This window comes from Mobula hypostoma, chromosome X1 (genome assembly GCF_963921235.1).
Source record: "Mobula hypostoma chromosome X1, sMobHyp1.1, whole genome shotgun sequence".
In the NCBI taxonomy this organism is placed as follows: domain Eukaryota; kingdom Metazoa; phylum Chordata; class Chondrichthyes; order Myliobatiformes; family Myliobatidae; genus Mobula; species Mobula hypostoma.
The window spans coordinates 4597545-4623303 of NC_086128.1; the positions used below are offsets into that span (position 1 = coordinate 4597545).

Here is a 25759-nt window from a genome sequence, read left to right on the forward strand (position 1 = left end):
AACTGGTCTGCGCAGACGTCTGTAGTGCAGTCCAAAGCTGTGGGTGGGAAACAGATAGCTTCTCCGTCAAGTCTGAGCTCAAGCAGGTAGTTGCCCACTCTCCGCTGTTCTTGTTTATGCGCTGTGCAGGGCCCTTTGCCGAATCCATCTGAGAGCATAAGAGGGGAGGCGTTGCCAGACATTGGAGGGACCCAGGCGATAAACCTTCCTGTAAATGGACGACATCTTAGCATGAGAACAATGAATCCGTCATTAAGATTCTTACACCGTCACGATGCTTCAGATTGAATTCAATCTTTGTGCTCCCATCAGAAAGTTGTTAATCTTATTTTGCAAAAGAGTTAATGTTTCTGCATCCTTGTCACACTGGCACCGTTGAGCTAATACCGTTCTTTAGAAATTCAATGACTGTTTTTAGAAACTTGTCCACTTTCAGAGCAAGAAATATCTACAGCAAATCCAAACAGTGATGGCAAAAATCCAGCGAAACAGATAAGGAGCACAGAGGGACCACTCTAAACAAAGTGGTTTTAGTTACTAAATAAAATGATTTTTAAATAACTAATAAACTATTTTTAAATAAATCACCATATTACTCTTTTGTTAAAGCATCCTTCGGTTGTGGTAAATTTTTGAGAAATTCACATAAAACTTTAACGAAAAGTGTTCCTTAATAATGCCAATATATTTTGTAACAATTGTTTTTGTTTTGCATAGTAAGGGAAGTAAATTATAATATTAAAAATAAATTATATTTTCAGTCCTATTTATACCTATATACATTGACTTGAATTTTTTTTCACCTTTAAAACCAATATTTTTAAATAAGTTACAGTTGCAACTCGTCTTTTGATTTCTTTTTTTTTTATTAATGACATCACCAGAGAGTATGTTTACTTCTCCGAATGTCGTCGTTGGTTTGTTTTTGAAAGTATGTAAAGCTCGGAGAGAATAATGTCTTTCAGAGAAACTTGAAACTCGCTGATAGTATTCTAAACATATTCTTTTCATTGATTCGAAGTTTATGTCAATGCATACAGGGGTACTTGTGTTAGGGCAACTATATTTAGCTAACCACTATGGATAGAATTTGTAATCTATACTGGAAAGTAGTGAATTACTAGTTAGATCATGGAAATTGTGATGTTGATCAGGGCCTCATCCGTCCACTGAGGTGCATGTTAAATTTATAATGCCACTTTTAAAACAGAAAATCAGGGAATGCCCTCAATGTCAAAATGAAAATATCTTCTGCAAACAGTGACATCAGACCAGGTTATCTGCGCTTTCGATCCCAGAATTATTTACTGGAACTGCATGTGTGTTAAATTAACAACCAAATTTACCTATACAAATTTAAAATATTTAAACTATTTTGGACGAAATTATTTCCCTTTTGTCTGTTCATTCTTTCTTCCACTTCACAGAAACCAACTATATTAGTTTAAACATCCAGGACCAAAAAAAAAGCGGAAGGCTGGAAAAACTAACGGGTCATGTAGAATCAGTGGAAGTACAAAGGTGTAAATCAACGCTTTGTGTTGTGACCAAATTGAGAGGGAACAAGAGAGTATCGAGTACTAGAAGAGAGGTGCAAGACAGAGATTAGGTTGCAGATAGCAACACACATCAAAGTTGCTGGTGAACGCAGCAGGCCAGGCAGCATCTCTAGTCTAAACTTCTTCAGTGTAGGTATTACAGTCTAATATTCCTCGTGTTTACGTTTTTATGTCTACACTGAAACGTCGACTGTACTTCTTCCTAGAGATGCTGCCTGGCCTGCTGCGTTCCCAGCAACTTTGATGTGTGTTGCTTGTATTTCCAGCATCTGCAGAATTCCTCGTGTTTAGGTTGTAGATGGAATCAGGTGGGAGGGGCGGGGGGGGGGTAGATTGGAAAGGCAAATAAAGAGAGAAGAAATTTGAGTGGGCAGGTGTGTGGGAGAAAAGCAGTGAAATGATAACATTTAGTGTTTATGCCATTGGGTTTAAGTTACCAAAATGGAATATGAGATGTGCTCTGCCAGCAGTATCACCAGGTCACAGAGAAAGCTAAAGATAGACAGGTCGGTGTTGGAAAGACAAGGAAACCTGAAATAGCAAGCAAAGGGAATCTCGAGGTGGCCACTGGAGACAGAGAGTGGTTGCTCTGCAAAACAGTCGCCCAGTTTAAACTTGGTCTCTCCAGTGCAGGAGGTCACGTCAAAACACTGAATGCAGTTCAGCCAGGTTGGTAGAGGTGCAGGTTAATCCCTGCCCCATTTGGAATGGCTGTTTAGGTGCACAGATGGTGGTGAGAGAGGGGGTGGGTGGGGGGTTGCTGGGAAGGTTCGAAGAGACAAGTGTGGCACCTGTGGAAAACTGAAAGGTGAGGGGAACTGGTGGAGCGTGGAAGGGGGAGGGGATGGATATGACTAATTCTAGAGCTTGCAGAAATGGCAAAGAATGACGTATTGATTATAGCTCAGTTCAAAGCTCTGATTTTTATCTAACTATTAGCAATCAATCCACACTACAATTTCAAAATCAGCAAAATGGCCAAGGTATTAAACCTTAAGATAATGAGGCATTTGGCTATTCCTATATAACCTAAATAACCATCGATCATGCAACGATATCTGGTTTTAACTGAAACACTGTATTCTGTCTACCTTTGTTAGATATATGAATATTGTATGTAATAAACATGAAAATTATGAAAATACTGATGTGCAATTCATGCTTAGCATCATGAACATCAAGATATATAAATCTGGTCTAAGGAATAAACTCGTTTGCACTAATGTCTCTTTGCGACCCAGCTTCGCCTGTTGAAATAAGGATAATGTATAATAAAAGTGAACACACACATTTTTGGTTTATTGAACAAGTACATTTTCCCATTAATTCAGTATTATGTACATCTACATATGAGGCAACAAATCCGTTGACCGAAACAATATTTCTCCACCTATAAAAGGCAATTGCAAATTTTGTAGGTGGTATCTCACCAGGGTTAATTGCGTTTCTCGGAAGTTTACTACCTGATTTGTCATCACAGCGATGACAAGTCAGAGCTACTTGTACTCAATAAAATATACAGAACATTGGCCATTCATTTTTACCCGGATTAAGGTTAGGAATTTGCTGACCAATGAACAATCAAGACGAGAAAGCATTAAGTACAGGGAGCAAATGGCTATTAAACAATTAACAATTCTGCTATTCAAATCATTTTTGCCATTCGGAGGTATATATAGGTATTTCTTTCTTTTTGCCCTTATTGATTTTTTTGCTTTATATTCTTGTTTTTTTTTCTATATGACTTTTTCCTGTTTGCTAAAATCATTTTCTGTGTTCGAAATAATTCGACCATTTAGCGAATATAACCCGCTTATTAAAAATAAAAACAATTTATCGATGTTATTCTCAGTATTGAATCCTGCATACGATGCGTGGAATGCACTCTATCGTCACAAAAGTCACAAAATATAGGTAAGTCTGTTTTCGTTCATATTATTTCGAGAAGCCAAGTATAGCAAACGGATTTCGAATTCTATGAAAAAAAATACGGCAAATAATTAGAACCGAGAAATGGAAATATAGTTTAAAATATTTAATCCTCTGATAATATAAACACCCTACAATACATACCTCTGCAGCTTCGGTTACATCATACTTAGAAACGAATGTTAAGAATTTGACCGTAAAATCATTTATGGTTGCTTTAACAACAAGGAATGCAACACTTTGATCGGTTTAATCTAAACCAAGAATTGAATCAAATTTATGATTCCATTCTTGGTTTATGGGGATGCTTCCACATGATCGGCGTAGTAGTAATCCAAACAGCGGGGAATTTCACACAGATTAGGAACCATGACAAAGGATTGCAGAGCTGGACAGCATTGCAAAGGATCAACGTCAGCTCCAAAACATGTAACTGTTTTAACAAACTCCCACCTACTGAAATGTTCAATTTCTTTAAACATGCGGAGCAACCGGCACGGCGCACTTTGATATATAAATGAATTCAGAAACAGCGTTGTCAAATGTCACCAAACAATATACATTATTAGAACGATGTGAATGGTCCTCAGTAGAAGATTACAGAATCTTGGCCTGAATATTCGTCATAACTTGTGATATTACTCAAAATTTATTGCCAGTCTTTGAAAAATATTGTGGCAGTAAACGTATGTATCATATGGGCTGTTAAAATAATAATTATTTGGAAGCTATAAACTGCATTGAATATCTTTAATTGAAATGTGTTTACAGTGAACTCCCATTCATAAATGTTACAGGCTTGACTTAAATAGCAGAAATCACAGTACTTTGCCCCAGTGTTATACTGACATACTGCAATGAAGGCCAAGCAGAATTGTGGATATATGAACCATGAACTAAAACCTTTCCAAATAACAATTTATAAAAGAGGATGGACATTTGCACATGTTTTAAAAGACTTACATTGAGTGTAATTGTAATGCATCTTGAGAGATATACTGTACTAAGAATATTTCAGATTGGAACGTGTGTGTCATTCAAAGTGATGCCAAAATGTACCTGTGTAGAAGTTTCCAAAGTCACTGGAGCAGAAAACGAACTTGATCATCAGCATTAGTTGGGATTTCTGAACTAATTGTTTCTCCTCAGCTGTGCGCTATTCCTTCTCAATCCACATTTGCATTGCATGTCATGTCTGGCCATTCAATTGAGTGCTTTTCCTACATTTACGACTTTTGATATATTTTGCATACTTGGTTAACTGCAAAAATGGATAAAATTTCACATCTGAAATAAATGCAAGGCTTGGGTAAATTCTTCACTAAACAAAAGAAAGTATTGCATGAAGAGGTCAGAATAAGCCCGGGTCTCAAATGGAGCAAAAGCTGGAACCTTCTATATCCTGACCCTGACTTTGACTAGAACTCAGCAAACTATTTAAATACTAAATGTTTCAGGGAATCAAAGAAAGTCTGAAATATTCATAAACCTTTAAAGGCTAACTTCTAAAATCCCCAAATTATTTCAAAACACTTTATAATATTCCAAACACTATTCAGCACTTAAATATTTTGAAACACATTCAAACTCTGAAAAGCTCAGTTACCAATCCACTGCAAATCTTTAAAAACAGTCTCAAGAAGAATGCTTATAAATTAGAAAGTCATTTAAGGTCTTTTCACAGTAACATGATGTATTTCTTTCCGCAGATGAGGGGGGGGGGGGGTACTTCACTTCCTCCAAACTGGCTCAAGATTCTTCCTTGTATCCATAACAAAACCGGAGGAGAGTTTCCACTCCTATACTGGACTCTATAATGAGCCAGAGATACTGCCTGGCCTGCGAGTTCCTCCAGCATTTTGTATGTGCTGCTCTACAATGAACTTTCCATCTCGGAATCTGTTTTGGCTAATTGTAAGTGGCTAATATCAGGAATTAATCAACGACCTCATTGTGTTTTGTATCATGCAAGCACCGGAAAATGGAAAAGAAAAATGAAACAGGCTAAGTTTTTGTTTCATCCACCAATTCTTAATGCCTTAAGTGATAATAGAACATTGCCACCCTGAGGAATTGAGGAGCACAACAATTAGGCCACTTGCTCAACATTTCAGAGCAGCCGACATTCAGATTTTTTCTTGCTTTACGTTTTTTTTCTATATGACTTTTTTCTGTTTATTATAATCAATTTCTGTTTTCCAAATAATTCGACCATTCAGATGTGCTCAGTGGTGGGGAGGGGTTTACCTGTAATGGATTGGGCTGTATCCACGACTCTCTGTAGGCCTTTCCGTTCAAGGACATTGGTGTTTCCGTACCAGGCCATGATGCAACCAGTCAATATACAATGAACTTTGCAGCTTTTATTGACCTCGCTGATTGTAGCTGTCATTTCATTTGCACAGACATCAAACAACCCAACTGGACCAGTCAAATACTCTGGCTGCAAAAGCAATTCATACTAGTGTTTCCCGCAATAAGCGACTCATCTCCTGAAAATCCAAAGGCTTTCAATCATCTACAAATCACCCACGTTTCCTCCACTGAGACAGCTGCGAACTGAACTATTTTATAACAAAGAAAAAATAGACTTGCAATTTTTAATTGCTGTTCGAGATTTTGAGGACAAATCACAAAAATGTCAGCCAAAAAATATTCCAAAGTCTGGTGTTTATTCCTGAAGGTTTGAATAAAAGACGGGTGATATTTTTCTATAGCTGTAAAGGATCTGGGTTTTGGGAATTGGACACCTCCTTTCGAAAGTATATGTTGATTCAGTTTATGAATGGCTTGAAATAAACCGTGAAAAAAGGAAGTTAAAATCTGCAGCTTTCCAATTTTCTCAGGCAGGATTTAAAGTATGGATAATTTGAGAAGTACTTTGTACCTCACTGATTCAATTCTCCAATACTTTTTCTATCTCGTTCATTCTCCTATATAAGGTTGCTATAGCCGGGGATAGTAGTGCTGATAAGCTCCCAATGGCGTGAGTCTCAAGTAGCCTCTGATAACCAAGTCTAGCTCCTGGCTTTCATGTGTCGCTTAACTACTAAGCCCGTGAAAGCTTTTCTGCCGACAGGAGACGGTACAAAGGTGGGTTACTGGTGCGTTAAAACCAGTCGCTTCGGGCAGATGGGGCTCGTCAGCCGTGAATGGCAGCTCATCTAGGAGAAGCAAACCTCTGATTTCAAACCTCCGCTGCCTTGCGGGGAAGGCGTCGGGAATAAACCCCGAGGGAAAATCGGAGCTGGAGTCCGTAAGGTAGAGCTACGTTGAATTCAATGCTGACTGGCAACTCCTGCTATGCCGCTGATGCCAAACTGTTCCTTTGGGTTCATCAGCTGCGTGGAGAGAGGGAGGCTGCTAGTTGGGCAACAGCTTGCTTTCCATATCGTACTGCCCTGGATTGCCTGCTGGCTTGCGAATCAGGTAGACAACTTGGACACAACATCCATGGTTGACCTTGACAAAGGAGGGCCTCAATTCTCCTAAATCAAGTCCTATCTATTTATCCATCCATCCATTTATTCCTCCACTTTTTGGGATTTGGTCATTGTTGGCAAGATCGTAATTTAATGTACAGTACATCCCTAACTGTCCTTGAGAATGTGACAGTGAACTACTCTTCAGTATCAGCAGGACCATAATGAGTGGATTCCTGGGTCAGTTTAGAGAACATGTAGGAGGCAACCACAAGGGGTGAGTCACGACCACACATAGGGTAACTGAATAAGGTTAGCAGGTTTCATCTGCCAAAATGAATTAGCAAATAATTTGTTTTGGTTTACAGGTGTAGACAGTACACACAAACACACACACACACACACACACACACACACACACACACACACACATATATATATTTGTGTGTGTGTGTGTGTGTATACGTTTGGATACAAGAAACAGAAACAGAACCATAGCTGGTGTTATTCGCCTACTAGCTGGTTTTACAGATTGTTCTTCTGTGGTGATGTGTTTTGTGTCGTTATAATTCAGTAGCATTCTTGCACCATACCCTGGTGGTCTTTAAATTTACTAAATTCTAATCTGTAAAACACCAAGCATAGAATATGAAACAGTGAATAACTCGGAAAATGTGTAGCTCTGGTGGTTGATGGTTGGATTGAGTTGTTATAAAGTCCAAAGTTTCGGAGGACACGCCACAAATTTACAGTGCACTCATGGTGTCCTCTCGCATGGTCACGAAACGTTTGCAAATAGATCGCCAAGATCGGAGAATAATTCAATCTAACCAAAACAGTAAAGCTCGGGAACAGGCCCTCTAGCCCACAATGACTGCACAGAGCACAATGCCGAATAAACTAATTATCAGGCGAACCACATCACCCCCATTCACCTGTCCATCTAAAAGTCTCTTAAAAACAGCAATGGTATTCTATCACACCCACCTCACCGCAGCCAATTCCACACATCTACCACTCTGTGTAAAAAAAAAACTTGATCTGCACAGTTTAGAAATTCGGAATCAGGCAAGAGCGACTTATTTCTGTGTTAGGTTACTCTCGGTACGGGACTACGGTTGTCAATTCATATTATGTTATTATTTAGTTGTCGTGCGCTCATTCTGCTGGGACTCGTCGGTTATTGGAAGTGGGCCAACAAAGTGCTGTCAGAGGTGCGAACACAATGTTAGCATTCATTTCGAGGGGACTAGAATGTAAACACAATAATGTAATGCTGAGGCTTTGTAAGGCAGTTTTGGGCCTCTAATCTAAGAAATGCTGTGCTGGCATTGGAGAGGATCCAGAGGGGGTTCATAAGAATGATTCCTGGAATTAAAAGTTAACGTACGAGGAGCGATTGGTGGCTGTGAGCTTGCATTCGCTGGAGTTTTGAAGACTGGGCGGGGAGAGGGGTGGATCTCATTGAAACCGATCGAATATTGGACGGACTCGATAGAGTGGATTTGGGGAGTATTTTTTTGTAGTGGACGAGGCTAGAATCAAAGACCACAGCCTCAAAATAAAGGGACATCCATTTAGAATACAGATGAGGAGGAATTTCTTTAGCCAGAGGATGGTGAATCTGTGGAATCATTGCCACTCACGGACAGCTGTGGAGGCCAAGATACTGAGTATATTTAAAGTGGAGGATGATAGTTTCTGGATAAGTCAGGACGTCAAAGGTTATGGGGAGAAGGCAGAAGAATGGGATTCAGTAGGAAATGGTTCAGCCATGATGGAATAGTAGGGCAGGCTCAATGGGCCGAATAGCCTAATTCTTCTCCTAAATCTTATAATCTAAAACAGAGACACGGGAGCTCTGCATATGCTGGAAATCCTGGGCCGAAACTTCGACTGTTCATTTCCCCCCACTTGGTGATGTCTGACTTGTTGAGTTCCTCCAGCATTCTGTTTGTGTTGCAACAATGAGCCATAGTGCTCACGACTCAGCCCCTTCCTCCTCCAATGAAGAGGATGGGAACAAGCAGCTCTCAGAATCCCATGTGGAGGAATCCAGGATTAGCAACTGCCGTCCCCCAGTGGGTCCATACGGAGCTGAGGAAGGAGCAGAGATTCCTCGCCCATTGATGCTTCATGCATACATTTAGTTTCTAGCGAAATTTAAAGTTTTATTTTCAGATAGGGCGACTAACAGCTGTGGAAATCATAATCTTACTCACCAGACAATTTCGGTATACGTCTGGTTCACGAAACCTGAACTGGTTAGGATTAACGTTCGGGTAATTTCTACTTGTTGCAGAACACTTCGGTTATTAGTTAATTGCATGAGGTAACTCATGGTACTTTTTTCTCCTCGATATTATTTAACTGTCGCCCTCGATCTGAAAATGAGTATGATTTAGTTTTCACTTTTGAGATGTAAATATGTGGCTTCTGTGGTTTTATTAGGGGACCGATGCAATTTCTCAACATTGAATTCGTCTCCAGTTGGTGATATTCAGTCTTTCAGCGATTATTGATTTGGTAAATTGGTAGAACGGTGGTTTTCTTTTTCGAAGCGAACATGAGCCGTGCTGCGCTATTCACTGCGCTATTCCAGAGTGACCGTGCTGTGGAAATGTCTTTAACTTGCGCTCGGCAACTTGTCCTTCTATTCGCCCTGTCGTGCGTGTCATTGAGTGACGATTTCAGACTGGACTTGCACCGACACCTCAACAAAGAAACCTTGCAAAAGCTCGATTTAATCGTGAGTTTCTAAAACAGAATGCAGTCTCATTTACTTTATCAACGCAGCGTGTCATGATATTAACGAAGAATCTCTCCGATTTCAGCACAGCAGCTTCCCAATTCATTGCAGATCGCAAGGAATGAAAATCAAAGCCCTCGACCTGATGGGAATTGCAGCAAATGCAAAGGTAAAGTGTGCGGAGGATTAGGTTCGGTGTCATTCCAGAGGATTTGGAAGGAAATTGGTATATGACTGCTAAGAAATCAGCTTAGTTTTTACACGCCTGGACATGTCCCTACTAATTTAACATGTAACTATTCTCAATGTTGTAAGGTAGGAAATGCAAATGCTCATTCATTCTGGGCAGGACACTGGGCAAACTTCTCTGCCTTCCTCTCAAATAATAACGAGTGCTTTTGGCTGCTCACCTGTTCCAGAGAAAGTAGATTGTACCGATATTGAACCAGTTATCTTGAAAGGTTACCGGTCTGAGAGAGACACAAGGGATTCTGCAGGTGCTGGAAATCTTGAGCAATCCACACGAAATGTGGATCCACACGGAACAAGTCAGGACGCATCTATGAAGGGGAATAAACAGTCAATGGCCGAGACCCTCCATCAAGACTGGAAAGGAAAGGGGCAGAAGCCGGAGTAAGAAGATGGGGGAGGGGGAGCAGTACAAGATGGCTGGTGATCTGAAGATTGTTTAGTCCCCTCCATAGATGTTGCCAAACCTGTCGACATCCTCCAGTAGTTTGTGTGTATCGGTCTGATAATGGGTCACGAGGCGGAAGAACGGGAAGGGCACATTTCTAGCTCAGAAGTTGAGAACATTGCAACTGAGTCACAGTTAGAAACCGGTTGGAATGTTTAATATGGAAAACTGTTGGAAGCCCAATACTGACAGTGCACCAGTGGGTGTGGTGGTGGATGCCATGCTGCGGGTTTCCCGGCAGACTCAAATTGTGAGACCGACTCCTCGAAACATTAAAGTGTGGGTGACACGTGTTTGTTTCGAGATACCAGAGAGAGAAGTGAATCAAGATTCGGGTTTTAAGCGAAAGAAGGACAAAGAATTTTCCCGGTGCATATGCAGGTGCAATGACACATCGCATTTCGAATAGAACAATTCTACTTTCCTTAAGCTCGTTGACACTTTTAACAACGTATCTTGAAATGAAAGATATAAATTATGATTTAACTTTGCACTATATATATTTACTTCATTTCACTTAATAACTCAGGCGCTTCACCATTCCTGAAGGGAATGGAGCAGACTTGACGGGCCGAATGGCCCGTTTCTGCTCCTATGCCTTAAGAAATTGTAAAGTGAACCTTTTCCCCGCTTTCTGGACAAACAGGCTCTTTTTGAAATTTCTATTGAATTTATTGGTGAATATATTGTATTAATGATCCATGATCAATGACAAGCGGACAGACTTCCCACTGGCGCAACTTCCGTCATCATTGCTTTATAGATCGGTAGTGCTGCAGGACGAAGGTTTATCCATCTATTCCCAAACCTCCCTGAAACTCCACACTATCTTTTTTTTCTGCTTACCAGTTCTGATTAAAGAGTTTGACCCTGAAACATGAACACTATTTCCTTTTCCCAGAGATGCTGCGGAGTGTTCCAGAATTCTCTGCTTCATTTCAGTTTTCCAGTTGTTTTATTTTTAAATTTTCATTTATTGAAATAGAAGAGGACGAGGTGAGGGATGTTGGTCGATGAAGAGGGCTTGGCAAGATTATGTGTGTGTGTTTAGAGTGCACCAGTGTATATAATTTTTGAAGAATATATCTCACGATGCTCCGAATGCATCAACAGTGATGTAACCTGGGGTCATCGGGTGTTTTGGGTCTCTCAACATCGGGCCCCCTCACCCAGGCGACCCAGCCATAGTTGATGAAGCCACAACTTGTGTTCAGGTAGCATATGCTTCAGAACTCCACGGACTTGCTCCCTTCATCCAAAGCCGTCTTGAGGCTTTCTCTGCTGACTCGGTGATGTTGCCAATGGCTCTCTGCCTCCTTGTACCTGTGATGCCCAATGCCCTGAGTCTATGCATCTGTAGTATGTGTGCCTGTGCCCATCCATGAGTCCATTTGCTGAACATGCTTAGTCTGCACAGTAGAACCCACTCTGCAGTCATTTTAGCCATTGGATCAAGACCTCCGTCTGTGTGGTAGGTGGTGTACATTGCCCACCACTTAATAAAAATAAACTGTTCTGTTCCTCAGAATCTATGTGGATGTGTCTTGAGAACAAAAGAAGTACTAGGTAAACGAGGAGTTTTGTTCATGATCAGGTCCGTTCAGAATGAACGGTGTCTGTTTGACCACCAAATGAAACAGGATTGCAACTTCAGAACTAGGTTAGAGTTGCTTCTGACAAAGACAGTTATTATGTTGGATGGGGGGGGGGATTCGAAGATTGGAAGAGTGGGAGGGTGGGGAGGGTGATGCTTAAGTTCTATGTTTAATGCTGGCAATAAGGAAATGCCAGACACAGCACCACATATCTGTTTCTCCAAAAGCCTGTCTGGTCTGGTTGGGTGTTCCCCTTTAGATAATTGCAGCCAGTCACATGACTGTTTTTTTATGAGGTAACAGTCTCAACATAACAGTCATCCCTACACAATCAACATGAAACACATTACACAGCTCGCTCTTTAAACCGGAAAAGGCAGAAGAATTTTATTTACTGACATATCACAGCTACAGATGGGTCTCTCTTTCCCCACCTTCCTCTCTCCCTCCCTCCCCTCCCTCCCTCTCCCTCACCCTCTCTCTCTCTCTCTCTCTCTCTCTCTCTCTCTAGATATGTATATATTTATAGAGAGAGAGAAAGCACTATGTATGTAGCACTAGGATAATTTACAGTGCCCAATTAATTTATCAGCACATCTTTGGGATGTGGGAGAAATTAGAGTGAGAAACCCCACAAGGCCATGGGAAGAATGTGCACTCTCCAAGCAGACAGACCCGAGGTCAGGATCAAGTTTGGACCAGAACATTCTGTTGCATCACTATTTTGTCTGTCTCACTGTTTGTGTAAATGTCTGTCGTGCTTTTCATGCTCTTCTCTTCAAGAACAATTTCTTTTCAATTCATCAGTAATGTCAGTTGAAAGATCAGAATTAGCTATGGTCTTGCTGGGTCCATTGCTATTTCTTTTTCCGCATCACAGTGCTCATGCAAGGTTATTTTTCACTGGAACAATGCAGTCTCTTTGGCCATCTCAACTGGCGGAACTAAAACCTGTTTGCTATGCTTTTGTAGTAGATTTGATACATAGTACCCTTTTTAATAATCTTCTAAATGGATTACTTCAAAGCAGAAAATACCTTTATAATAATCTTATAAAGGGACTGTTTCAAGGAACAAAATGCCAAGTTGATTAACTAGCAATTATATAAGTATAATTTGAAGTATATTGGAAGAGCATATTGCAAAATCAAAGTTGAAAGTAAATTTATTATCAAAGTACATATATCACCATATACAACCCTGAGATTAACTTTCTGTGGACATACCCAATAAATCTATAGAATAATAACCATAACAGTTTCACATAGATGTGCTCAATGGTGGGGAGGGCTTTACCCATGATAGACTGAGCTGAATCCACCTCTTTTTGTAAGACTTTCAGTTCAAGGGCATTGGTGTTTCCAGCAGGCTGTGACACAGCCAGCCAATATACTCTCTACCACACAGATCTTATCTGTTCTTTCAAATGAACTGTTGCACATCTACAAACAACAGGAATTCTGCAGATGCTGGAAATTCAAGCAACACACATCAAAGTTGCTGGTGAACGCAGCAGGCCAGGCAACATCTCTAGGAAGAGGTGCAGTCGACGTTTCAGGCCGAGAACCTTCGTCAGGACTAGCAGTCCTGACAAAGGTTCTCGGCCTGAAACGTCGACTGCACCTCTTCCTAGAGATGCTGCCTGGCCTGCTGTGTTCACCAGCAACTTTGATGTGTTTGTTGTACATCTACTCTTCCCCTCTCTCTCTCTCTCTCTCTCTCTATACATATATATATATAGATAGATAGATAGATAGATAGATAGATAGATAGATAAATAGAAACTGAAGGAAAATATCTATTAAGCTCTATCCTCCTCCATATATTGAATGACTTAAGCAATGAGATGACATTAACATATTTGGCTGAGTTCTGTTGTAAAATTGAGAAACTGGTTCATGTTCCAGGCAAGATTAACTATTCTAAAATAACTGAAGAGAATTAATATCTTAGAAAGTTGTAAAAAAAAGGGCGATAAAGAAGATGAAGATGTAAAGGGTTCCATGGTTCTGAGGTGGACAGCAATGAAAAGGATACCATACAATGAATCTTCAATCAACAGAGTGAAAAGAAATAAGGAAAACCCAGGAGCATTCTGATAATGAGAAATACCACAACTCAGAAAAGGAATTTTTTTTTTGTGACTGAAATTTAAGGTAAAAACAAAATAAACTCGTTGCTTGGATGGAGATTTACAGGCTGATCAAGTCGGCGAAGTCTGGCATTTCCCAGTGGCAGAACCTGTTGTTCGGATGGAGATTTAAGTGCTGGGCCAGATTGAAAAGGTCAGGTTGCCGAGGCCCAAGGCGAGGTGGGGCCTGGTTCAGAAGCAGCAGAACCTGACGTTGGGTTTGAAAGTAGGCGCCAGGCCAGATTGAAAAAGTCAGAGTGGAGGGGCTCAAGGCGAGGGGGTGGGGGCAGGTTCAAATCACTGCTCCTAGGCTTTGTGCTGAACTATGGATCTCTGACTCTCTTTACAGACTTCAGTTCAGAAGCACTATTTGCTTGTAGTTACTGTTTGCATTATGCTTTTTTTTCATTGCACATTGGGTGTTTGACAGTCTGTTTTATATATATGGGCTCTTTTTTTGGGTTCCCTTATTTCGTGGCTGCCTGTTCGGGGACAGATCTCAAGGCTTTACAATGTATACATTCTTTGATAATAAATGTACTTTGAACTTTAAAATTAAATTTATCACACCAGAGCAGGTAAACAGAGCATTCATAGTGCCCAACTGGAATATTTCCAGTTACAACATCGCCCATCTTGATAGAACCTCTGAGAAATATTTAAATTTGAGGCTGTTAATATTAAACTGTGGTTTCAGATTGCACATCAAACTACAGGACTGAGTTGAAACAGATTTCACATAAAAGTTCAAAGTACAAAGTAAAATTTATTATCAGAGTACATACATGTCACCACGTACAACCCTGAGATTCTTTTTCTGCGGGCATACTTAGCAAATCTATAGAACAGTAACTGTAAACTGTAAACAAACTGTGCAAATGCAGATAATAAATAGATAGTAATAAATAACAAGCTTGAAATAACAATATAACAGAGTCCTTCAATGAGTGTAGTTATCCCCTTTTGGTCAGGAGCCTGATGGTTGAGGGGTAGTAACGGTTCTTGAACCCGGTGGTGTGAGTCCTGAGGCTCCTGTACCTTCTCCCTGATGGCAGCAGTGAGAAAAGAGCATGGCCTGGGTGGTGAGGATCTTTGATGATGGATGCTGCTTTCCTGCGACAGCGTTTCATGTAGATATGCTCAATGGTTTAGGCCAAATGACCTAATTCTGCTCCTATGTCTTATGGTCATATGGTCTTATAGTCTAATGGTTGGGAGGGTTTTACCCATGATATACTTGGCTGAATCCACTACCTTTTGTAGGATTTTCTGCTTAAAGGCATTGGTGTTCCCATACCAGGCCATAATGCAGCCAGTCAACACACTTTATCTATAGAAGTTTGCCAAGGTTTTTGATGACATGCCAAACCTCCCTAGAATCCTGAGGAAGTAAAGGTGCTGTTGTACCTTTTCACAATTATATTTATGTAATGGGTCCAGGACAGGTCCTCTGAGATAGTGACATCCAGGAATTTAAAGTTACTGACCCTCTCCGCCTCTGATCTTCCAATGATTACTGGCTCATGGACCACAGATTTCCCTCCCCTGAAGTCAACAATCAGTTCCTTGGTCTTATTGACATTGAGTGAGAGGTTGTTGCTATTACACCGCTCAGTCACGTTTCCAGTCTCCCTCCTGTTTGCTGATTCATCACCTCTATTGATATGGCCCACAACAGTGGTGTCATCAGCAAACTTGTATATGGTGTTGGAGCTGTGCTTAGCCACACAGTCACAGGTGTAAAGTAAGTAGAGCAGGGGGCTAAGCACACAGCCCTGCAGTGCTCCTGTGCTGGTAGAGACTGTGGAGGAGACACTTTTGCCAGTCCAAACTCATTGGGGTCTACAAGTGTGGAAACTCAGGATCCAATTGCACAAGGTGTTGAGGCCAAGGTCTGGAAGTTCACTGATCAGTTTTGAGGGGATGATGGTGTTAAATGCTGAGCTCTTTAACAGCCAACAAGAAGCAAAACATTCTATCATCTCAGCTTGAGCTAATTTTAAAAGCAAAAGAGCAGAATCCTTTCTGACAAAACTTTTAATCTTAATGTTAAATCTGTGTCATTTTTTCACGGAAAATGTTTTACATTATGTACCACTTTCTACAAATTCAGGGTACACTGAAACACTTTGTAGCTAGTGAATTATTTTCAAAGTGTAATCATTGTAGTAAGAAAATGTAGCATATTACTTGCACAAAAGAAGCTCCCATAAATTAAAAAAAGTGATAATAACTAGAAAGTAAGTTTTGGGATGTCTATTGATGACATCATCAAGCACGCTCAGCACTCAGGTCATGCTATTTTCTTGCTGCTGACATCAGGAAGAAGGTACAGGAGCTGTAGGACTCTCAGCACCAGGTTCAGGAACAATTATTACCCCTCAATCATCAGGCTCCTAAACTAGTGTGGGTAACTTCACTCACCTCAACACTGATTGATTCCGTTACCCATAGACTCACTTTGAATAACTCTATAACTCATGGTCTCAGTATTATTTATTATTATTTTATTTGGATTTTTTTTTGCACAGTTTGCCTTCTTTTGCACATTAGTTGTTTGTCAATCTTTGTGTGTAGTTTTTTTATTGATTCTATTGTGTTTCTCTGTTCTACTGTGACTGCCCGCAAGAAAACGAATGTCAGGGTTGTATATGGTGACATACAGTATATGCACTCTGATAATAAATTTACTTTGAACTTTGAACCTGAGAGAGGAGAGTGATCGTTAGTTTAATATTGCCTCAAAGTAAATAACACTTCTGACAGTGCCTCCCTCATTAATCACTCAAAATTCAGCCTGCAATTTTGTACTTAACTCACTAGAATTAGATGAATTTGGACCTTCCAGCTGTGCCAGAGAATTTCACCATGGACGGTCCCAAGCCTGGCTTGCAAAGGGAGGAGTGTTGGGTGTGGGTCTAGTAACCCTATCCCGTAAAAAAAACAGAGCTATTGAAATGCCAACAGAACCGCCAAGCAGCTCACCCCTGGGAGAGGAAGGATCTTCATCTAGGAGATGTAAGATGGGCTATACCTGGGGACAACTTTGAAGACTGGCCCAGGACAGAGGACTTTGGTGAGCTGCTGTCAATGGCCTATGCCCAGTAGGGGTGACAGGCTTAAGGAGTGGAAGAACTGTGCCAGAGGCTGATCCAGAATACATATTATTCTGTGCATAGACTTGCAAACTTACATTATGCATCGTGATTATATTTTTCCTATTTAATGTAAAATATAACCTATTCACACCATAGTCATTTTAAATATATTCAACATATAGGGTAAATCAATCTTGTAAATAAAAAAGAAATGAAGGAAACAGTCAGACTTAGTTCTTCTCCATATGATAAAATATGTGCATACAAATCTGACTGAGCTATGATATCTCAGGATTAACACTTGATGTAAGAAGGAACTGTTTCAGGAGAGCAGTGAAAGAAAATGGAGAAGAGAATTATTTTTAACATTGAGAAGAGTAAATTGCAAATGGCTGGATTTTGCAGGGAGAATATTGGCAATGAAGTAGCTTGCATTTCTTTGCATTTTTTGCCCCAGAGTTTAGGACTCCAGCATAAATATTAATGTCACAAATGTGCAGCTGCTCTTCACCAGCTATATCACAATGCACTCCTCGTGAACAGCAGCAACAGAGTGCAGATGTGACATTTCTACAGCAGGTACATTAGAGAATCAGTTTGCAAAAGCTGTACAAATTATCGGCCTGTCAGGAGCAGCCAGTGCAATCTCTCCCGGACAGGGATGAGAAGAAATTTTTTCATCTAGAGGATGCTGAGTCCTTGAAATTCATGATTTAGGGGTTCAGTGTTTGACTCTATTCAAGACAGAAATCAATTGATTTTGGAGGTAATGAGGAAATGGAGGAATATGGGGTAAATACAGGATAGTGGTGCTGAAAGTGGTGAAGTATCAGCCACTTATAAAGTGGAAGAAGCGTCTGAATGGCCAATTCCTGCTTCTGTTCCTCGGGTCACAGGTCACAGGCCAAAGAAGTAGACACTTTGACCATAAGACCATAAGATATAGGAGCAGAAGTAGGCCATTTGGCCCATCGAGTCTGTTCTGCCATTCAATCATGGGCTGATCCAATTCTTCCAGTCATCCCCACTCCCCTGCCTTCTCCTCATACCCTTTGATACCCTGCTTAATTAAAAATCTATCTACCTCTGCCTTAAATGCACCCAATGACTTGGCCTCCACAGCAACTCGTGGCAACAAATTCCACAGATTTTTGGCCCAACCAAGGCCATACTATCATTAAGCACCTAACTATATTAATCCCATTTATCATAGTTTGACTTTTGGTCGAACTTTATCCATAAACAGTAAGCTTTCATCCTTAATGTCTCTATGTTCCTTGCCTCAGCTACTCTATGAGGTCCTGCAATCACATTCTTAACATTCTCTGAGGACTGTATTGTGTCTTTTCTACAGATAGCTGACAGAATTCTGATTGGTTATCAAGTTCTGCATCACATCAGCAACATTTACAGAACAAATGTCAGTTCCATTCACTGGAACAAGAATGACATGGAAAAATTTGAAGTAGTTCTACATCGGCAGATTGAGGAACTGAAATATGATCTACAAGTGCGATTGTCAAAATCTAAAGGGACCAAAAAGATAAGAATTTCAAAGTACTTTGCAAAAATTGGAAGGTTTTTGAAAAATAAGGTAAACTTACATTTTTCATATCTTTGATAAAATAAATGTCCTGGCTAAAAAGTAACAAATCCATTCGTTTTCTGTCAGTGGCTTATGATATATTTGATATTAGATTTTGTTTTGTTTTCAGGAGTACAGTCTATGTGCTTGGGAACACATCCGAATTAAAACCCGAAGAACTATTGAAAATATCTCCAAGTTACTGGAATAAATTATTTATGCAAAAAAATCTCAAAATTCCAAGATATTTAATTGAACAGTACAACTATGTTCATGTATTTATTTACAGTTTGTGATGCTGATGTGCTAGTGAAGGTGAAAGAAAATTGCCAAGGATAGCATAAAATTAAATTGAAAACTGAAAATTTTGGATATTTTGTAACAGATGAGGCAGCATCTTTGGAGTCCGGCAATGGAGTTGACATTTCGGGTTCAGGGTCCAAACAAAATCCATCAAATTGAAGCATTAATTTTGATTATGTTCAGAAATGTTGTCTGTCCTGCCGAATGGCTTCCAACAACTTCTGGTTTTATTTGTCTTAGAATGAGGATTAGCATCTGATATCCACTAATAAATGGTGTAATAATTTATTTTTATATACTATATTAGACATGTGGATCCATGATTTCAATTTCTAGTGCGGGTGTACTTGCTGGAAGTGCATTGTGAGAAGTTATTTATTTTAGTTTATTTAGAGATACAACACAAGATAGGCCCTTCTGGCCCTTTGAGCCATGCTGCCCCAGCAACCCGACAACCCAATTTAACCCTAACCTAATCATGGTTACCCGACCTTACTTACTTTAAATGTGCTTCAGTAGGTTACTAGTTGGCTTTAGCTCAATTCCATCTTTATTTTCCCAAAGAGAACTGCATCTCAAATACAAGTAACCCTTTTCCGATTCCATCCCTTCCTAAAATGAGGAATTTAAATAGAATTAAAATTTAGAAGGAACTTAAATAAGTGAAATCTTTCCTGACATCCCTCCTTGTTCACTCCACCTTGGCCCCTCACTGTAATTTTGCAATGCTAACCTCGTAGTAGCAGAATTAATGGCTTTTGTGCGTAGATTAAGATTGAAGGCCCAGATTTTTATTCATAGTATCTGATGCCTTGTGAACAAGAAAATATTGCTACGGTGGTCAATGCATAAAACACAGGCAACTCAATATCTCCACCTTTTCCTATCTTATCTTCCCATCCAATTAATTGCCAGTTCAATGTGTGCTTTAAGTACTGCCACAAGCATCAGTCCTTAACCAATAGCATGCAATGGTTTATTGGAAGTGTTAGTAACTGGGAGTATCTCTTTTGTTAGTCAATAATAATGTTGGTGAGCCACATTTCCTGCTCTTTAAGAGTCCTTTCACTATAAAGAAGATTTATACGAATTCCCCTATAAGTTCTGAAACCTCATAAAACTATACTTTTTGGAGGAGAACTTTCACACATTTTCCATATATTTTATCTCCATGTTATGAAACCACAAAAATCAAAATCTGATCTACATTTCATAAACCCATAAGACCATATGATGTAGGAGCAGAATTGGGCCATTTTGCTCATCGTGTCTGCTCCACCATTTCATCATGGCTGATCCATTCTCCTCTCAGCCCTAATATCCTGCCTTGGCCAATCAAGAATCTATCAACCTCTGCCTTAAATATACATAAAGACATGGCCTCCACAGCTGCCTGTGGCAAATAATTCCACAGATACTCAACTCTCTGGCTAAAGATAAAGAGGCCCAAAACTGCTCACAATACTCCAAGCAAGGTCTCACCAGTATTTTATAAATTCTCAACATTACATCATTGCTTTTATATTCTAATCCTCTTGAAATGAATGCTAACATCACATTTGCCTTCCTCACCACAGACTCAACCTGCAAATTAATCTTTATGGAATCCTGCACAAGGATTCCCAAGTCCCTTTGCATCTCAGTTTTTTTGTATTTTCTCTCCATTTAGAAAATAGTTAACCCTTTCATTTCTTATGCCAAAGTGCATGACCATACACTTCCTGACACCGTATTCCATCTGCCACTTCCTTGCTTGGTCTCCTAATATGTCTAAGCCCTTCTGTAGCCTTCTACTTCCTCAAAACTCCTGCCCCTCCAGCTATCTTTGTATTATCTGCAAACTTTGCAGCAAATCCATCAATTCCATCATCTAGGCCATTGACATGGAAGGCAAAAAGAATCGGTCCCAACACAGACCCCTGTGCAACACCACTAGTCACCGGCAGCCAACAAGAAAACATAAGAACATAACAACATAAGAAATAGGAGCAGGAGTAGGCCATCCGGCCAATCGAGCCTGCCCTGCCATTCAATAAGATCATGGCTGATCTGTCCATAAACTCAGCTCCATCTACCTGCCTTTTCCCCATAACCCTTAATTCCCCTGCTATGTAAAAACCTATCTAATTGTACCTTAAACATATTTAGTGAAGAAGCCACAACTGCTTCCCTGGGCAGAGAATTCCACAGATTCACCAATCTCTGGGAAAAACAGTTTCTCCTCATCTCCCTCCTAAATCTTCTCCCCTGAATCTTGAGGCAATGTCCCCTAGTTCTAGTCTCAAAGGCTCTCTTTACTCCCACTCTTTGCCTTCTGACATTTAGCCACTGTTTTATCCATGCTAGAATATTTTCTGAAATTTCATGGGGCTAATAACTTGTTAAGCAGCCTCATCTGTGGCATCTTGTCAAAGGCCTTCTGCAAGTCCAAGTACACAACATCAACTGATTCTCCATGCTTGCTATTTCTTTAAAGAATTCCAACAGATTTGTCAGGCAAGGTTTTCCCTTGAGAATACCATGCTGACTATGGCCTATTTTATCATAAGACCATAAGACCATATGACAAAGGAGCAGAATTAGGCCATTCAGCCCATCGAGTCTGCTCCACCATTTTAACATGAGCTGATCCATTCTCCTATTTAGTCCCACTCCCCCGCCTTCTCACCATAACCTTTGATGCCCTGGCTACTCAGATACCTATCAATCTCTGCCTTAAATAAACCCAATGACTTGGCCTCCACTGCTGCCCGTGGCAACAAATTCCATAGATTCACCACCCTCTGACTAAAAAAATTTCTTCGCATTTCTGTTCTGAAAGGGCGCCCTTCAATCCTTAAGTCATGCCCTCTCGTACTAGACTCCCCCATCATGGGAAACAACTTTGCCACATCCACTCTGTCCATGCCTTTTATCATTCGAAATGTTTCTATGAGGTCTCCCCTCATTCTTCTAAACTCCAAGGAACACAGTCCAAGAGCGGACAAACGTTCCTCATATGTTAACCCTCTCATTCCCGGAATCATTCTAGTGAATCTTCTCTGTACCCTCTCCAATGTCAGCACATCCATTCTTAAATAAGGAGACCAAAACTGCCCACAATACTCCAAGTGAGGTCTCACCAGTGCCTTATAGAGCCTCAACATCACATCCCTGCTCCTATACTCTATTCCTCTAGAAATGAATGCCAACATTGCATTCGCCTTCTTCACTACTGACTCAACCTGGAGGTTAACTTTAAGGGTATCCTGTACGAAGACTCCCAAGTCCCGTTGCATCTCAGAACTTTGAATTCTTTCCCTATTTAAATAATAGTCTGCCCATTTATTTTTTCTGCCAAAGTGCATAACCATACACTTTCCAACATTGTACTTCATTTGCCACTTCTCTGCCCATTCTTCCAATCTATCCAAGTCTCTCTGCAGACTGTCCGTTTCCTCAGCACTACCGGCCCCTCCACCTATCTTCGTATCGTCAGCAAACTTAGCCACAAAGCCATCTATTCCATAATCCAAATCGTTGATGTACAATGTAAAAAGAAGCGGACCCAACACTGATCCCTATGGAACACCACTGGTAACCGGCAGCCAACCAGAATAGGATCCCTTTATTCCCACTCTCTGTTTCCTGCCAGTCAGCCAATGCCCTATCCATGTATGTAACTTTCCCGTAAGTCCATGGGCTCTTATCTTGTTAAGTAGCCTCATGTGTGGCACCTTGTCAAAGGCCTTCTGAAAATCCAAATATACAACATCCACTGCATCTCCCTTGTCTAGCCTACTTGTAATTTCCTCAAAAAATTGTAATAGGTTTGTCAGGCAGGATTTTCCTTTAAGGAATCCATGCTGAGTTCTGCCATATGCCTCCAGGTACTCTGTAACCTCATCCTTGACAATCGACTCCAACAACTTCCCAACCACCAATGTCAAGCTAACAGGTCTATAATTTCCTTTCTGCTTCCTTGCTCCCTTCTTAAATAGCGGAGTGACATTTACAATCTTCCAGTCCTCCGGAACCATGCCAGAATCTATTGACTTTTGAAAGATCATCGCTAATGCCTCTGCAATCTCCACAGCTACTTCCTTCAGAACACGAGGGTGCATTCCATCTGGTCCAGGAGATTTATCTACCTTTAGCCTATTGAGCTTCCTGAGTACTTTCTCTGTTGTAATTGTGACTGTGCACACTTCTCTTCCCTGCCACCCTTGAGTGTCCGGTATACTGCTGATGTCTTCCTTAGTGAAGACTGATGCAAAATACTCGTTCAGTTCCTCTGCCATCTCCTTATCTCCCATTACAATTTCTCCAGGATCATTTTCTATCGGTCCTGTATCTACTCTAACCTGTCTTTTACTCTTTATATACTTGAAAAAGCTTTTAGTATCCTCTTTGATATTATTTGCTAGCTTCCTTTCATAGTTAATCTTTTCTCTCTTAATGACCTTCTTGGTTTCCTTTTGTAAGGTTTAAAAAAAAATCATGTTCCCCTAAGTACCCTGAGACCTCATCTTTAATAATTAACTCCAACACCTTCCCAACCACAGAGGTCAGACTAACACACCTATAATTTCTTTTCTTCTGCCTTCCTCCCTTCTTGAAGAGTGGAGTGGCATTTTCAATTTTTCTGTCTTCCGGAACCATTCCAGAATCTAGTGATTCCTGTAAGATCATTACTATTGCCTCCACAATCTTTTCAGCTACTTCTTTCAGAACTCTGGAGTGTACACCATCTGACCCAGGTGAATTATCTACCTTCAGACCTTTCAGTTTCCCAATAATCTTCTCCCTAGTAATGGTAACTTCAATCACTTCATGACCCCTGACACCTGGAACTTGCACCATACTGCTAGGGTCTTTCACAGTGATCCAAAGTACTTACTCGGTTCATCTCCACCATTTCCTTGTCCCTTATTACTGCTTCTCCAGCATCATTTTCCAGAGGTCTGATATCCACTATCATGTCTCTTTTTCCCTTTATGTATCTGAAGAAGCTTTTGGCATCCTCTTTAATATTATTGGCTAGCTTACTTTTAAGGTCTCAAAGCCCTCCACTTCTTTTTGGATTCCAGACCTAACCAGATCCCCTCTACCACCACTCTGCTCCGTCTAGCAGAATTAGTCCTTACTCTTAATAATTTCTCCTTTGGCTCCTCCCACTTCCTCCAAACTAAAGGTGTAGCTATGGGCACCTGCATGAGTCCTAGCTATGCCTGTCTTTTTGTTGGCCTTGTGGAACAATCTATGTTCCAAACCTATTCTGGTATCTGTCCCCCACTTTTCCTTCACTACATCGACGACTGCATTGGCGCTGCTTCCTGCACGCATGCTGAGCTCGTTGACTTCATTAACTTTGCCTCCAACTTTCACCCTGCCCTCAAGTTTATCTGGTCCATTTCTGACACCTCCCTCCCCCTTCTAGATCTTTCTGTCTCTATCTCTGGAGACAGTTTAGCTACTGATGTCTACTATAAGCCAACTGACTCTCACAGCTATCTGGAATATTCCTCTTCTCACCCTGTCTCTTGCAAAAATGCCATCCCCTTCTCGCAATTCCTCCGTCTCCACTGCAGCTGCTCTCAGGATGAGGCTTTTCATTCCAGGATGAGGGAGATGTCCTCCTTTTTTAAAGAAAGGGGCTTCCCTCTCTCCACCATCAACTCTGCTTTCAAACGCATCTGCCCCATTTCACGCACATCTGCTCTCACTCCATCCTCCCACCACCCCACTAGGAATAGGGTTCCCCTTGTCCTCACCTACCACCCCACCAGCCTCCGGGTCCAACATATTATTCTCTGTAACTTCCGCCACCTCCAATGGGATCCCACCACTAAGCACATCTTTCCCTCCCCCCCTCTCTCTGCTTTCCGCAGGGATCGCTCCCTACGCGACTCCCTTGTCCGTTCATCCCCCCCATCCCTCCCCACCGATCTCCCTCCTGGCACTTACCCTTGTAAGCAGAACAAGTGCTACACATGCCCTTACACTTCCTCCCTTACCACCATTCAGGGCCCCAGACAGTCTTTCCAGGTGAGGCGACACTTCACCTGTGAGTCGACTGGGGTGATATACTGCGTCCGGTGCTCCCGATGTGGCCTTCTATATATTGGCGAGACCTGACGCAGACTGGGAGACCGTTTCGCTGAACATCTACGCTCTGTCTGCCAGAGAAAGCAGGATCTCCCAGTGGCCAAACATTTTAATTCCACGTCCCATTCCCATTCTGACATGTCTATCCACGGTCTCCTCTACTGTAAAGATGAAGCCACACTCAGGTTGGAGGAACAACACCTTATATTCCGTCTGCGTAGCGTCCAACCTGATGGCATAAACATTGATTTCTCAAACTTCCGCTAATGCCCCACCTCCCCCTCGTACCCCATCCGTTATTTATTTTTATACACACATACTTTTTTCCTCTACTGCCATGATGAGGCTAAACTCAGGTTGGAGGAGCAACACCTCATATACCGTCTTGGTAGTCTTCAGCCCCTTGGTATGAACACAGAATTCTCCAACTTCCGGTAATTCCCTCCCCATCCCTTCCCCTATCCCTATGTCACTCTGCCCCCTCCCCCAGCTGCCTACCACCTCCCTCATGGTTCCGCCTCCTTCTACTACCCATTGTGTTTTCCCCTATTCCTTCTCCACCTTTCCTGCATATCACCTCCCTGCCTCCCCTCCCCCACCCCTT

At 41.1% G+C, this 25759-nt stretch overlaps 1 protein-coding gene across 1 annotated transcript; it reads left to right on the top strand.

The window, feature by feature from the left end:
- The first annotated feature begins 9476 nt into the window (after window positions 1–9476).
- On the top strand, window positions 9477–18976 carry LOC134340485 (interferon beta-2-like). The gene is made up of 4 exons (XM_063037796.1): window positions 9477–9659; window positions 9745–9828; window positions 18535–18774; window positions 18896–18976. Exons 1-4 carry the CDS (start codon window positions 9477–9479, stop codon window positions 18974–18976), a joined length of 588 nt encoding a protein of 195 aa, XP_062893866.1.
- The last annotated feature ends 6783 nt before the right edge of the window (window positions 18977–25759 follow it).